Raw genomic sequence first — 15,918 nt, 5'->3', positions numbered from 1 at the left:
GAGGGGTTTCTGCTGTCTTGGCGGCGGCGGTGGTTGTTTTGCTGGGTTTTGCTTTGATTTCAGGTTACTTTACTTCCAGTAAAGGCATCAAGGCAGCTGGGGGGGAGCGGGGTTTTGGCAGAGCGGTGGGCTGCTCTTGGTGGTGGTGCTGGGGGTCTGGGGTCCCCGGGGACCGTGCCTCCCCCTCCAGAGGGTCAGCCAGCGGGTGCGGGGGTGGAAAGATTTGGGGAGGTGAGGTTGTTTCCCTACTTCACCCCGTCGCGGAGGTAGGCTTGTGCCAGCGGTGGCTATCCGCTGTTGATGGTGGTTATCACTTCCTCCCTCGCTGAGTGAAGATGGCCTTTTGCCCCAGGCCCACCCTCCACCGGCATCCTGCTAGCTGGGTTCCCAGCCCCGGAGAGCTACCCTGCGCTCGAGGTGTGGTGGTTGGTTTGTCTTGGCGCCAGTCCCGCCAGCTGGGGGAATGCCTCTGTAGGGCTCGGTCTGGGAGCCGGTGAAGATCGGTGCCTCCCCAGAGGAGCGAGGGGCCCTCTTTCCGGAACATTTAAAGATGGATTTGTGACCCGGGCTAAAGGAATAGGGTTTCTGTTACATTATAAATGGCCAAACACCTTGCCCTTTAGCCATGTCTTGTCCAGAGTCAGACTTATCGTCGTCTACATAGCTTTACACAGCGTCTGCTTTGAAATGAGGGCTTTGTCCTTTTGATGGGAAGCCCTGAAACCAGCAGTCAAGGTATCAATTTCTAAAACTACCATGAGATCATCTTTAGACAAACAAACCCAAGCTGTCGCAGGTGGCTCTTTATTCTGAAATTCAAATAACGTGTCTCCTCTCTGCATCTGTGATTCTACTGCATTTTGTTTCTTGTCTTAAAAACCCTTTTGGATTTTGCATAATGTGTTTGAAATGTGCTTATGGGAGAGGATGGAAACAGCATCCATTTGACAGCTCCATTGCTCAGTTTAAAGGCTTGTTTTACAGCATGGGACAGTCGAGTAGGACTTTCCAGGTGTTGCCGTGCTGGTGCAGAGCATACTGAATAGATGGGGACAGACACGTACAGGGCGCAGCAAATACTAGAGTACGCTCTCTGGATGCAAATGGGCTGCCGGAGCACATGCCTCACCTGAGATGACCTGTCTTTCTGGCTTTTCTCTGCTGATATTCAGTCTGCTTGTGGTATTTCCTTGTCAGCCCAGGCGGAGAGTGCTCTGGGAGTCAGCTTACCCGCTCCCTGGTGCAGCTCTCGGGTGCCAGCACAGCGAAGCCTGTGAGCCGCCAGAAGCTGTTTGTGAGTGGGCTTTGTCCACGCTGGCGTTTTGTTGGTACAGCCACAGCTGCTGCTAACCTGGTCGCAGGCCACGCCTGGGCAGGGCAGGTCTGCCTACCTGCCCTTGGCCTGTTACTGCGCTTGAGCTCGCTCCGTATAATTGACCAGTCCTTAATAAATAGCACCGCTGACTGCTTGAGTTTTTAATTTTGCAGCCTGCCTGCCCTCTCCTCCCCAAAAACCACGCAAATCGTGCTTCAGCTTTGTGAGGACATGCTGGACGGGTGGTGACCGTGGCTGTTGGCTGTGCAGAGCCTGGCAGCTGGTGGGGTTGGAGCACTTGCATCAAGGCAGGAGGGCTTATCCCCATGCAGGTTGTCTGATGTTGCGTTGAGCAGGGCTGGGGCTCTCCCAGCTCTGATCACGCTTTGTGTCCGTGCCTACCCTTGTCCTGTGCCCAAACATCTCCATGGACTTCCAGAAACCAACATGCTGTGTGCATGCAGAGGGCAGCTGGGGGTATAGACACCGCTGATTAAAGACTGCTCCCTTCTGTAGCTCCTGTGCATGAAATATGGCTGGGCTTGTAGGGGATCACAGCCAGCTCTTGTCTGCTGATAGCCCACGCACTGCGCTGGCGTTGCAGCCAGGGAGCATTTGCTTGAAAAGCCCCTTTTGTGGTCTCTGCTCCTTGCTGGCCTAGAGAGCAGCGTAACCCTGGCGTGGGGACCGCAGCTGGACAGCTCTGCCTATGTGCTGTGGACTTCTCGCTGTCCTGACCCGGGCTCACCCCTCCCCGTGATCTTGCCTGGCCCCGCACATTAAGGTGCTGCAAGCGCTGCTCCCTTGAGCCAGGGAGCATTTGCTTGAAAAGCCCCTTTTGTGGTCTCTGCTCCTTGCTGGCCTAGAGAGCAGCGTAACCCTGGCGTGGGGACCGCAGCTGGACAGCTCTGCCTATGTGCTGTGGACTTCTCGCTGTCCTGACCCGGGCTCACCCCTCCCCGTGATCTTGCCTGGCCCCGAGCAAATCCTCCGGTTGGCTTGCATGGCTGGTATTTCTTGCTTTCCTGTTTCCTCCTTTCTCTGTTGGATTTGCAGGGTGCCCGGAGGCTTTGGCTTGGTAATTTGCCAGGGAATTAAACCCATGATTACCGTTCCTGTCTCTTTGCAGTGCCGTGGGTGCAGGCCGGCATGCGTCCTGCTTTGGGGCATGAATCGTAGTTCCTGCTAGGATTAGGTTCCTCTTGGCATGAAGTACATCCTAAGGTTCTGGTCCTGCCTGAGGACTGTTTTCCTCGCATCTTTCTTAAACTCAGTTGGGTCCTCTGTGTTTCCAATATGACCCTGTGCAGCGTTGGAGGAAGGCAAGTTAAACCGCGCTCGCTGCTTTATTCTCTGATAGAAATGAGGAATCTGCGTCTGAAAGGTGCCACAGTTTCTCCCCACTCCAGGGAATTCCAGAGTAGAAAAGGAGTATCTGGGAGGACTCAGCAGAGATGTGAAGACATTTTCTTCTACCCCCTTGCTGAATGTTATGAAGCTTGTTTTCGGGTGGGCCTTGGCTCTGCTGTCTCTGTGCAGTTTTGTCCCCTTCTCAACCCTGGTGTGATGTTTCTTTTCCATCCCCGAGTTGCAGTCTGGCTGGTTTCTTGCTGATAATAACACTAATGTATAATTTTGCAGGTGAAATCATCAGCAGGCTGGGGGTGATCTGTAGGCATAGCTGGGCAGAGGGATGGATGGAGGATCTAGTTAGTCCTGATGGCACTTTGACGGAATAGCTGTCGTCCTCTTACATGACCTTTCAGCCCACCCTAGGGCTGTTCTCGCTATGCCAACAGCCTTTCTTCCAGGTAGGAAAATCTTTAGACTTTGGAAGGTACGTCTGAAAGCAGAGTTAGGTTTGCAGCACATGAATTTTCGTCACGTTGCGTGTCACAAGAAGGCAGCGTGTTGCGCAGTACGTGTGTCCTGAGCTGGGCAAGACTGATAACATCAGCCCGTGCGCTCAGCAGAGACAGACAAGGGCACAGCTCTTGCCTGTTGGCACGATAAACTGCTGCAGGGGCCTGGAGCACCCCTGCGCTACCTGCACCCATCTGCTCTGCACTGTTTGCCCCAGGGTTTGCTGCTGCCTACTCCATGGCCTTTTCTTGTGTCATCTACTTTTCCTCCTGACCTTTTCCTCCTCCTCCTCAGTGTCTCCAGTGATCTGTCATCTTCAGATCACATTCGCAGAACATGGTTAAGGCATCTTTTAGTGTTTTCTGGCTCCGGATGACGGTTTCGTAGCAGGGGTGTGGGCGGTTCTGGCTGGAGGAACAACGTGGATCACCATGTAATCTAGTGGGACTGGGATGAGAAATCAGGGACACAAAGGGCTCCTCTCCAGCAACCTTAAAACTCCTGTGTGCTTCTGTAGCCCTGCAGCCTGCCCCCAGCAGCCACCCCAGCGACTGCTGTGCTCTCTCCCTTTCAGACTCCCTGTACGTCTCCGAGTACTTCTCTCAGAGCGCACAGAAGCTGTCCTTCTACAGCTGGTATGGGAACGCCAAGCTCTTCCACTTCCGTGTGCCAGAAGACACTGTGCTGCTTCGCTGGCTCCTGCAAGCGTCCCGAGGGAAAGGACCTGAGTGCACCAACATGGAGATCACAGTGTACGTATGTCCCTGTGCCAGTGCTTGCTCACGTGGGCTTCCTGTCCTTCTCTTGTCCTTGCTGCTCATGGCTGTGGTTGGTTGGTTGTAGGAGGCTGGGCATCTGTTCCCTGGTTGCAGCAGCCGTAGTTTCTTAATGTACTAGCACTAAATCTGCGTTTAAACCTGTAGGACCATTTCGTGTTCACCTTACCAGTGGATCTGGGGCTATCTCTCAGACGTGATGTCTAAGAGACACCTTAGAAACACTGGAGTGCTTCACAGTGAGGCTGGTGTTGCTGCTCATGAGCAAAGGTGTTCCTGGACCTTTCTGTGCCTGGCAGGGTCCTATGCACAGTACCAAAGGATGTGGCAGAACTGCAAGGGGCTTGAGAGACCCAAACCAACTGGAGACGGACAAATTCCCCAGTACAGAGGAACTGAAGAGGCTGGGGACGCTTTTTGTGAGGGATGCGGGCTGTGTGTGGAGCAGAGAGAGGAGAGGAGTGCTGAGTCCTGCAGACACAAAAGCATGAGAAGATTGCAAACTCAATGCCAGTGGAGGAAATGTAGCTTAAAGCAGTACTTGAGCTGTTGGGGGATTTGAGGTCAAAAACTTGCAGATGGGGCAAGACTTTGAGCTGTATCTTGGGAGGGTGCCAAGTTTCCTGGGCAGGTTGTGCCCTTAGAGACACGTGGGTCTCTGGCACCCACTCCACAGAGGTCTCGGCAGTGACTGAAGTTTGCTGCTTGGCTTGCGCTTCTCCGGTCTGTCCTGGGCACAGACCAGTGCTCTTGGTTGCTCCAGAGCAGCCTGGAACAGATGATCTTCCTACTTTCTGCTTCCCAGAAAGGTTTCCAATAGTTTGGGGACGTGAGGGACAAGGCAGCAGCTAAACGATACCCTAAGAAATGAAGACCAGCCCAGCTAAGCTCAAACAGGTTAATAACGCACCACCTGTCATGTTTACTTGCTGGACCTGTTGGGTCCGTTGTTCTGTTGCAGCGCAGTCCAAAAGCAAGGAAATGAAATGCCAAATTGGCTGCCCAAATAAATATCTGACGTATTACTTAGCTGCCTGCTTTTCTGCTACTTTGAACGTTGGGCTGCTTATCTGGAAAGCAGAAGTGCTGGTGTACTGAAGACGGTCACATGGACCTTCCTTGGTAAGCATCTTTTTAGTCTGTCTGCCCGCCCTCCTAAAAGAGGAAATAGGGTAGATGCAGATCGTAGCTATAAAATGAAAGCTCTTTGATGATTTAGCCTATATGGGAAATTTGGTCATGATTACAAAAAAGGAGTAGCCTTGCAGCTGGGGCTTAACCTTAGTAAGCGTTGTGGAAATTTGCTTTCAGGCTTGATGGAACCATGCAAATCCTTATCTTAATAAGCAGCCAAGTTAAACCAATCTCTAAATAAATCCGGATAAGCTAATAGCAGCCAGTCCTCGCCACATGAAAATGATGCCTCTTGTGGTCCACTTGAAAATGTGGGGGTTTTCCAGCCCGCTCCCTCTCCGATCCAGGCCAAGCTGGGTGTCCACTGATGAGTTTGTATCCCAGTTTATCTTGCTGGTGTCTTTACATCCCTCGATTTATTTGTATTCTGGTTTCTCTCGCAGGCATTTTCGCTACGGAGCCCCTCCTGTAATTAATCCACTGGGGACTCATTTTCCTGCAAATGCGACTGTCCGTCCTTCCTATAACATAAGCATCACTCTGAGCAGTGCTGTGCAAAACACCACCTTTGTGAACGTCACCACCCCTGCTGCCGGAGACTGGTTCATCGCTGCCCATCTCCCTGAGGCTGCTGGCAGGATTGAAGTGAAGGTGAGGGTCCTGGTGAGTGTCTCGGCCATCGTACTCTGCCCAGTGTCTCTCGCCACAGCTGACCCCTCTGCTCTCCCCTCCTGCAGGGTTTCTCCACTCCGTGCCCCTATATGTTCCAGGCAGATATGTTTGTGCTCAGACTCACTGATATGCCTGTTCTGGAGCCTGGTGTTGCTACGCCACAAACTGTCGTCTCGCCTGCTAAGCCACTGCATGTTAAGTGAGTGAGACCCATGGCTGGAAAGACTGGGGGCTGTGGGGGGGCAGGATTTCCCATGGGTGCTCTTTAGGGGAGGCCGCTGTTGTTCCCACGGGGGGCTGGAGCTGGGGGGGGTCTCCAAGCCTGTTTGCCGAGCTCCCTGCAGCAGTGGTAGGGTTTGCACGGGGAGCACACGAGCACCCTTCTCCGACTCTTCCCAGGTGGTCTTAGAGGTCCAGCTGTGGGAATTTTAGTTCTTTGGGACGCTTTCCTTGGGAAGGATTTTCACAACACCAACCAGGGCCATCTAGTTCCCGCCACAAAGCTCCAGGGACTGCGGTGGGTCGTGGCTGGCTTGTGCTGAGAGTACAAGCTCTGCAAGCTGCTGGTCCCTCCTCCTGCAGGGTCTTCGTTCCCAAGCATGCTGCCAGGATGCAGTTTGAGCTGCGAAGATGCGTGACAAGTGAGCAGAAAGCGTGCACCGTGCGGTTAGTGCTGGGCTCCATCACGCTGCCCCAGTCCTTCCAGAAGATAGTCACCTGCACGGGGAACGTAAACTGCAGCCTGGCCCTGGACTCTCCCCCCTGGGAGAAATGGCTGCAGATCATGGTGGAGAGTCTCGGCGCTGCCAATGCCAGTGTGTCGGTGGAGATGCTGGCTGCTTTCACAGGTGGGCTTCCACTTTCTCTAGCCCTATGGGAAGGACCAGAGAGAACTTTGTGTCTACTGTGTCTCTCTTGGGCCTTTGGGTGGCTGGCTGTAGTGGCCTGCGTTCCCCAGCATGCTGGTTGCCTGGGCATAGCCTTGGGGGGCTGAGACCTAGTTGTTGCTTTGGGGTCAAAAATGAAAGCTCCAGTGTTCACCCAAGAGGGATGCTCCCTGGAGCTGCCTGTTTTGGAAATGCCTGAAAAGTTCAGGGTCTCTGACGCGATGGTCTTTTCCAAAGGCTGTTTGGGAAGCAGTGGCTGGCTTAAAATCTGATGGGGAGAATAGTTTTGGGTAGATGCACCAGTCTGTAATGATATGTTGACTATCGATTGGCCATAAGCAGGCTACAGACAGGAAACCATCTCACGGAGGTTTACTTGGGGTAATGTCTTGGGTTGTAGTGAGGGGATGTCACCATTTCAGGTGACACCTTGTGACTCAGGAGGTCACAAGGTCCTTGTGGCTGTGATAGGCACCTTTGCATCCTCTTATTACATGACCATAATCCCTGTTTGACTCTTGGAAGCTCACCAACTAGGTACATTTTTAAAGTTTTCTTCTGCTGGGGGTTCTACCATCCCCTCCTCAAAGCAGAGCCTCATCCCGTGTGCTGGAGGGCCTGGCACTGGCAGCCGAGGTGTTAGAGGGAAGCACTAAAGTCTCTGGGAGCGATGGACAGGCTCCAGCAGTGGGGCTCCAAGTGTCACATTCAGCTCCCTCTGCTATGACGTGACGGCTTGTGCCTGTAGCTACATTGGTTTAGCTTCTCTCTTCTGCTCAGCCTTGTCTGCTCACGTCTGGGGAACTGGTAGAGACTTTTATGCAGCCTGTGGTTATGGGACAGCTAAGTGCTGTGCTCTGCCACTGGCTGGTGAATACTCCCTGGGTACGTTGATGTGTTATGATGCTGTGCGTTGTCCCTTCTTCTGTTCCCCTTCCCTTTCCCTGCAGCTCCAGGGTGCTTCCACCCACTGTACCACTGTCTGGCTTCCATCAGTGTCCCAACTCGTGGATGCTGATGCTAGAGTTCCCCCTGCAAAGATGGTGCCTTTCAGGGGCTGTAGCCAATACTGCAGTGCATGATCCAGCTGAAATACCCCCAGTTTGTGCTATCACTTGAAGGTCTGGAGCTGCTAGGGCCCTGCCTGGATGAGGTGCTAGTCTTGGCTGTGCTGATTCCTCTCCTTTTTTGCTTTACAGCTTGCAGACCAGGAAGTACCAGTTCATTCTTTAACTTCAGCAGCCTAAATCAGAGCCAAACTGGTCCCAGACCAGGTAGCGCAGGAGCAGCAGGGAGCTCCACACTGTCTACTGGAGAGGCTTCACGCAATGCATCCGACCAGAGGAGCTTCTGTCTGCAGAACCAGCCCGTCGTTCGTGAGGACCTGGATGTGGTGTCTGTGCGCTACAGGCTCTTGAATGGTCCCAGCGTGCCCGTGAACTCCCTCTCCCCGACCCTCCTCCTCCTCAACCTGAACACTGGCATGGACAGCGGGGGTTCCCTCGTGGTCAGTCTCCTGCTTAACAAGGTGCGGGTGCTGATTGATGGGATTGTCTCCCCTTTGCGGGGCTCTGGCCCTGCTCCCGGGCTGGTTTGTCAGCAAACTCCAGGGACCGTAGATGCCAGTGGGACTATCTCTCTTTCTTTTTGTTGTCACAAAACACTCTGAGCCTGTTTTAGCCGCTCCCAGCATGTCCCACCTGCCAGCTCCAATTCAAATGCCACAGCTTGCTGGCATGTGGTGGCAGTGACGCAGAGGAGACGAAATGGAAAGCAGCTGCAATGCCATCTTCTCCATGGGAGCCTGGCGCCCTGCCACCAGGAGAGGAGACTGAGCAGGGAAACCCAGGGATCTTCCTGCCCAAGTTGGTGATTCCCAGGCTCCTTCAGTGACACCCCAAAATCCAGCCCCCTGAAATTCTATGAAACTTCCTGAGGGCTGGAGCAGGGCTCAGCCCTGATGTCCTGCTGCCTCTGACTTCTGCCACCGTCTGCTCGTGCTGAAGCGATGTGTGAGTGTCCCAGCTTTGGGGCAGTTCCACCTGTACAGTCCCCTGGGAGGCTTTCTTGCCTTTCAGTCAGCATGTAACACGGTGGCAGTGCGGGGTGAGGTGAACACGGGTTTGCCCAGAAAGAGCTGCTGGATTGATAGGTGACCTTGATCTGCAGCATTTATTGTCACCTGCTGCTCCCGTATACTGTGGGCAGCGTGGGAGACGAATTGTGCAGGGGGGTGGCATCGGGGTGCTCTGACGTGGGACACTGCTCTGTTTGCACAGACATCCGTGAGCCTGGCCAATGCTACCGTGGTAGCGTGTGTGAGTGCTGCTTCACCGGTGCTGTCCCTCAATGCCACACAGAACTGCAGCACAGGTATGAGAGACGCTGGCACCCGCCACCAGCTCAGCTACGCTATCTGAGGGCTTTGCTTTCAGACCTCATGAGCTGTTAACTGACTCAGGACTTTGGGGGGTGTCCCAGGGAAGCTGATTTGAGCACAAGCCCTCCTGACGTCTTTGTGCTGGCATACGCCCAGGGATGTTGGGGTGCAGATGCTTGTCTGGCACCGGGAGTTAGCCTCCACCAAAAGAAGGTCTGGTTACCAGCTGGGGCGCTTCCAGCCTCATTGGCAGGAGGTTTGGGGATGGTCAAGGCATTGCTGGTGTGCAGAGAAGCTGAGCTCTGCACTGGAGGACTAGCCAAGCAAACAGGCTGTTCCAGGTCCCCTGTGCTGTCTAGGCAGGTACCAAGAGCTGAGATGAAAGAAAAGACAAAGGTCTGGGGAGCAAGGCTCTGCTCCATCCTCCCTGGTGCCTCCTGAGGATGGGAGCAAGGAGCCACAGGAGCATCTGATTCCTGTGCAACTGGTCTCAGCCTGGGATTGCCACAGGCCCTTCTCCCCTAGTCCTGGCCCATCACAGCACCCTCTTTTCTTTAAGCTTTTTTCCAGGGCTACCCTCTGAGCATGAGCGCGTCCTCTGTGGAAGCGATGCTGATTGTCTTGTACCCGCAGACGGATGACTGGTTCCTCTCCCTGCAGCTTATCTGCCCGAAGGGCCAGGGGTGAGTCTAGTGTGTCATCCCACCTTGGGGACGGTTCAGAGCACTCTGCCTCTGCGTCCTGCTGCCCTTGGCTAGCGTGAGCAAAACCGAACCCCTGTCCTCACTGCTGTGCCGTGGGCTCATCTGACCTGGTAGGGGTGAAGCCGTGGCTACAGAGGGGGAAGGAGGCGGGTGGCAGTACCGGTTTGCTCTCTTGTGAGCGCCCAAGCAGCTTGTCTGGTGCCGAGCTGGCATGTCTCATGCAGACTGCGGGTGGCAGAGCCTGCCTGGATGAGCTTCCCCTTACCCAGGTGGATTTTGAGGTGATAAATTGGTAAAAGAAAATGCTGCTGTTACTCCTTCGAGGGGTCTCTGAAATGCAGGCAGTTGGGCCCATAGTCCTGCGGTTTGCCTTCCTGCTGGTTCCTTGCGTAAGGGGCCGAGCGCACGCTGTAAAACAGTGCTGGCGATGCTGAGCCTGGGTACCGGGGTCTGCTATGGGCGTCTGGGGAGAACTGACTCCCACCTGCGCATCAGTTTGGCAGTCTGAGTGGAGAGGGAGCCGACGCTGCTCCTAGCTCTTGGGAGAGATGGAGCAGATCCTGAAATAGCGGGGAGCTTGCATGCGCGAGCGTGGCCTGACCTTCCGGAGCGGAGTGCTCCCTGGGCACAAGGCTGCCCCGAACGACTGGGGTACCAACGCAACCTGCTCTCCTTGCAGTGAATGTAACGCCGCAGAAGCCAAAGTGACTGTCTTCGCATACCTCACCCCCTGCTTCAATGACTGTGGGCCGTACGGACAGTGCAGCCTCCTGAGAAGACACGGCTACCTCTACGCTGGCTGCAGCTGCAAGGCTGGTGAGTGCATTTTCCTAGAAGGCTTTGCCATCCTTCCTAAGGGGAGGTGACATTTTTTGGTGGCGGTGTTTGGGTCGGGGAGCCTGGGGTCTGCCGTGGCTGCCAGGAACAGCCTGAGGCCGCAGCGCCTGCCCAGGGAGCCCTCGGCACGCGTGGTGGCCTCTTGGGAGCATCCTGACTTCTCCGAGGGGTGCTGCGTTCTGGGAAGCACAGAGCACCCCAGGGGAAATGGGGAATCAGGCTGAGGACAGCTTTCTGCTCAGTGGTCGTTTCGCTTCCAGCTTGAAGACTCCCAGGGCTTGGAGAGGTGCTTCTGAGCACCCCCAAAGAGGTCAGGGTGCCAGCAGGGCTGCCTGAAAGTCCGTCAGAGCCTGTGCCTTTCAGGGCAGTTTGTTACATAGGGTCCTGATAAGGGACGCGATGAGGCCGGGCTGCGGTCCCTGTCTGTGCTTTGCCATGGTGCTCTGTCTCCTGCCAAGAGCCAGCACACAGGCCAGCCCTTAGACTCAGAGGTGCCCCTGGAGGAGGAACATCTGTGTCAGCTGCTAATTATCTTAATAGGATGAGAAGACTGGGCGGGAGTTGGTGGTGTGGGGAAGATGATAGCTCTGCTGTGCTTGGGTGGGTACATGTACCTGTTCTCAGCAGAAGGACAAGGCAAAATGTGGTTCACTGCTGCTTTGGGCCTGAGCCAGGACGTCCCTGCTGTCTGCTGCAGTGCCGATGGTGGGCGAGGAGAGGGATGAAGAACGGCATCTGAATTTCCGCGAGGGGTGCCAGGTTCTGGGAAGCACAGAGCACCCCAGGGGAACTGGGGAACCAGGCTGAGGACAGCTTTCTGCTGAATCACTTGGAGCAAAATGCCCCATCTGCATATTCGTGACCCAGAAATAAACCGGAGAGAGCAGCCTCCCTGGGCTCTGCCTGGCAGGGAGCCGGCAGAAGGGCAGAGCTGCTGGCTTGGTTTCTGGTGGCACTGTAATGGGATGGATGCTACTTTTAACTCTGCTTGTTGACCGTGGAGTGCCTGCACGTACCCAGGCTGCCCTGTGACTGACCTCCTTTCCCCAAAAGAAGGGCATGGGCGTCCTAATCTTGAATTAAAATAATTAAAATTAAAAAAAAAAAGAAAGATAAAAAGGCAGGTTTGTGTTTGTAGAAGACTGTCTCAGCTCAGTCCTTGGCATCGCATCAGCAGGCTGAGAATTGAGCCCCGTGTCAAGCCTCGAGCATGCGCTGTCCTCTAGGAAGTGTTCACTCCCACCTGCCCTGCGCAGACCTGGATGGCACCCTGGGCTGAGGCAGTGGGTTTGGTCACCCTGGAGAAGAGGAGCTGGAGGGGGATTGAATCACACCTTCCACTGCCCACGGGGGTTACAGGGACCCTGGAGCCGGGCTCTTCTGGGGGAGCACTGGGAAAGGGCAAGAGGCCACAGACACAGGCTGCAACGAGGAAACTTCCAGCTAAATCGAAGAAGACAAATTTCCCCCCGTCAGAGTTGTTCAGCTTTGCACAGTATCCAGGTCTCCGTCCTTGGAGATCTTCAAAACTCAGTTGGGCAACACCCAGAGCAACCTGAGCTGGCTTTGCAGTCTGCCCTGCTGTGACAGGAGGTAGAACGGGAGCCCGATGGCTTCCTCGATGTTGTGGATCATTCTCCACCCTTGTTCCTGGGATCTCTAGGGATCTTGCACCCAGCTTACACCATCATCTGAAGCAGCTGAGCCTCAAAAGCTTAATTAATCACCCACAAGCAGCCTGTGTGTTGAGTTACTGTAGGGATGAAAAGTACCAGCCTGGACACACCCATACTGTACATAGAATGGCCCCTGCTACGTGGGAACAACCTGGGGGATGTCCTCAGAGCAGACACGGGGCTCTGCTGGGCTTCCCCGAGACTTTCCACAGCAGAGCATGCGATGAGTAACGAGACCATCCTGAGAACAGGAGTGCGAGTGGCTGATGGAGCAAGGGAGAGGAGGCCAGGAGGTTCTGGGGTGCGATTGCTTCTTCTGAGAAGTCCCAGGCTCCTGCTGGGTGCTGCGGGAGGACAAGGGAGGGCATGCGAGATCCACACAAGCCTCTCTGCTCCGCAGGTTGGGGCGGGTGGAGCTGCACGGATGATACCAAGGCCCAGTCTGTCAGTGTGCAGAACCTGGCCACCCTCCTGCTTACCCTGAGCAACCTCATGTTCCTGCCGGCAATAGCGGTTGCTGTTTATCGCTACTACCTGGTGGAGGCCTCCGTCTACACCTACACCATGTTCTTCTCCACGGTAGGGGTTGCCTTTTGTCGGGTCCCCCACAGCTTCCCCTGGGCATCGGGGATGCTGCGTCGAACTGAAGTCCTTGGTGGAGCAGTCCATCCTGGAGCTCCACAAGGAGCTTCTAGGATCGTTGGACAAGCACCTCCGTGGACATGTCCTGCCCCTTCAGAGCTTGGCAGGAGTGTTATTTTCACTGGGCTCTTCCACCCATGCTGCAGGTGCTCATATTTGGGGGTGGGACCCCAGGGAGCTGAGATGGGCTTGGAGCATTGCGTACTTGAAGGGTGCTGTCCTAGGAGCTCTCGGCTGCTGTTGGGAGGGTGCAGGTTGATGGCTGCTCTCATCTGCTTTCTGTAATGCCACAGTGGTTTGGTGGAGCTTCCTGGAGGCACTACCAGGAGGGATCGTGGCTACCATGGGCTGAGCCTTCTCCTGCCTCTCCTTCCCAGAAAGCCGTGTGCTGCTGCTGGATTCATGCTAGCCTTTGCTTTTGTCCCCGGCTCTAGTTCTACCATGCGTGTGACCAGCCAGGCGTCGCGGTGATGTGCATCATGGACTACGACACACTACAGTACTGTGACTTTTTGGGCTCTGTGGTGTCCATCTGGGTGACGATCCTGTGCATGTCCCGGGTGAAGAAGATCCTGAAATACGTGAGTGTCAGGTAACCCTGCGCGGCAGGGCCAGTCCTGGGGTGGCCATGCTGAGCCCTCTCACGGCTGTATTTTAATGACGCAGCCCGGCCTGATGACAAAGCCTGTTTGTCACCCAATGCCACCCTGATTTTTAAACCGGTGGGTTGTTTTGTCCCAGGAGTTTGGATCGTGAACCTGCGTGCTTGTTGGGACTGGGCCTGAAGGGACTGTGATTTGTGGGAAAGGTTTGTGGGTCCTCTGGTTTTTCCTTCTGAGGGTGCTGCTCCTGAGTCCTGCACGCATGCAGGGCTGGGTGGCCAGGAGGTGAGGTTCTCCCTGCCTCTGGCATGGCTGGCTGTGCTCTGGCAGCAGATGAGCCGCTAACAACAGCGGTGGTGTCTCATTCCCAGGTCCTTTTCGTCTTGGGGACCCTGTTAATTGCCATGTCCCTGCAGCTGGACCGCAGAGGGGTGTGGAACATGATGGGTCCCTGCCTCTTTGCCCTCGTCATCATGATCACAGCGTGGGTAAGTACGGACAGCCAGGCAGGACGTGCTGCCCTTAGCTCCCATCCGGAGAGAGATCATGGCAGAGCAGACCCCAGGCTCCAGCCCATCCACAAGGAGGGCTTGATCTCCTTGAAAAGCCCAGGTGGAGGGAGGGCAGGGTGAGGGATTCGCCTTCCATCCCTCCAGTAGCTGAGAAATCTCCCGGTTACGGGTCTCGGCACAGTCCAGCTGCTGCAGCTCCAGTTGAGCGCACGCCTGCGGCTGGAGTGTTGTCCCAGAACAGTCGGCTGTTGCCCGTGCCCTGGGCAGGAGCTATGGCATCTGTGCTGGGCTTTGGTGCCACAGCTGGGTAGGGACTCTTGCACACGAGAGATAGGCCCGAGAAGGGGGGAGGCTGAATTTCTCAGGGGCAGCAGGCACAGCCTCTTGCTGTGAGGTTGGCAGATGCTCCTGGGTCAGGCAGCGCTGCCTGTGTCCCCCTGCCTAAGCTTCTGGTTGGCTGCTTAACCCTTCTGTGTTCTCACACCTCCAGGTTTACCACGGAGTGAAGCGCAGACACTGCTACCCCTCCTCGTGGAAGCGCTGGGTTTTCTACCTCCTCCCAGGGATCACCTTGGCTTTCATCGCCATCTCAGTATATGCATTCATGGAAACCAATGAGAACTATTACTACACCCACAGCATCTGGCACGTGCTGGTGGCTTGCAGCGTTGCTTTCCTGCTTCCTCCTCGGGACAAGCATAAGAAGCCCTGGGCCTGGTCACAGAAGCTCACTTGTCGCTATCAGATCTGCCAGAACGACCGTGAGGAGCTCTATGCTGTGACCTGAAACCGCTCGGCTCCTGGTGGCAGAGGTGGAGAGCTGCTGAGGTTGCTTTTCACTTGGGCTGCCCCTCTCTCGCACGTCGGCAATCCTCTTACGTGCTCATTCACTGGCTGGGAGAGTGCAGTATGGACCAGGTTTAAAGATGAAGATGGTGGGCTTGTCTTGTGAAGGCAAGTTTGAGGCCACCTCTGCTTTTCTGCTGGGGTGGGGCAGGCTCTTCATGGTTCTAGATCAAGTAATAGCCTGTCCCCCACCACCCCATGGCCCTGGGGGAAATCGCCGATCCTTCCTCCCCTCCTGCTGCATCCGTGAGGCTTGGGCTTAGCCCTCGCTGAGCTGGAGCCAGGGCTTTGGCTGCTGGGTTCTTCCCTGCACACCCTGTCCTAGCAGAGGGCTGTGGGACGGGGATTTCCCCTGCCATCCTGCAATCAGCATTTGAACCCAAGAGAAGAACGGGTTTCTTCTGATCTGGGGGACAAATGCTGCCGCGTGCCCTTGGTGCTGATGGGGCGGGAGGGAGCTGATCACGGCGTGCACTGAGCCCTTGGCCACCGTCTCCATGGGGGTCTGGAGCCTCTCTCCCCATGAAACAGGCGGTGCTGCTCTTACCTAGTCCTGATTCTGGGGGAGCAAGAGTGAGGCTGGGACTTGGGCCCTGGATTCAGGATCAGACTTGGCAGGAATGTGGAAAAAACCCCATGTGGGGACGTGCAAGAGGCATCAGCAGCATCTCGCCCAGAGCTGTGAAACCCACAGCAGTGCAGGGTTTAGTCTAAGTTTAATTTTAGTCCTCTTAGCTCATCTGGAAGGAGCCAGGCTGCTGCAGTGTCCTCTTCCTCTCTCGATGTTCAGGTATTCACCGTCTTCCTCCCTTTTGCGGGTTCGGCACGTGCGTGGCTCTGCCTGGGCAGCGTGGGTGGTCCAGGATGGCGTCCGAACTGCGCACCCCCTGCTCCTCCAGCCTGCTGTGCCTCGGAGGCTGGATGTGCCGCAGGCAATGTCCCAGCCCAGGCAGGAGCACCGCCACGGGCTCCCTGGATGGCTGCGGTCTCCTTTGCAGCATCTGTCTCGCCTTAGCCTTACTACAGGGCACGCAGGCATCAGAAAGCAAGGGCAGAAATGTGGCAACCAGGA

At 55.5% G+C, this 15,918-nt stretch overlaps 1 protein-coding gene across 1 annotated transcript in view; it reads left to right on the top strand.

Annotated features, from left to right (window-relative positions):
• The window catches only part of TMEM8A (transmembrane protein 8A), a 17,456-nt gene extending 2,423 nt beyond the window's left edge, over positions 1-15,033 (top strand). The window contains exons 2-13 of the mRNA XM_009324802.1: positions 3,753-3,930; positions 5,532-5,739; positions 5,826-5,959; positions 6,343-6,608; positions 7,847-8,175; positions 8,927-9,020; positions 9,587-9,710; positions 10,411-10,547; positions 12,645-12,823; positions 13,321-13,467; positions 13,860-13,976; positions 14,491-15,033. Coding sequence (XP_009323077.1) covers positions 3,753-3,930; positions 5,532-5,739; positions 5,826-5,959; positions 6,343-6,608; positions 7,847-8,175; positions 8,927-9,020; positions 9,587-9,710; positions 10,411-10,547; positions 12,645-12,823; positions 13,321-13,467; positions 13,860-13,976; positions 14,491-14,787 — 2,210 coding nt within the window. The 3' untranslated portion in view covers positions 14,788-15,033. The remainder of the gene's footprint in view (positions 1-3,752; positions 3,931-5,531; positions 5,740-5,825; positions 5,960-6,342; positions 6,609-7,846; positions 8,176-8,926; positions 9,021-9,586; positions 9,711-10,410; positions 10,548-12,644; positions 12,824-13,320; positions 13,468-13,859; positions 13,977-14,490) is intronic.
• The last annotated feature ends 885 nt before the right edge of the window (positions 15,034-15,918 follow it).

Source organism: Pygoscelis adeliae, unplaced genomic scaffold (genome assembly GCF_000699105.1).
Source record: "Pygoscelis adeliae isolate BGI_AS28 unplaced genomic scaffold, ASM69910v1 Scaffold85, whole genome shotgun sequence".
Taxonomy (NCBI): Eukaryota; Metazoa; Chordata; class Aves; order Sphenisciformes; family Spheniscidae; genus Pygoscelis; species Pygoscelis adeliae.
This window is presented reverse-complemented; position numbering and strand designations above follow the sequence as displayed.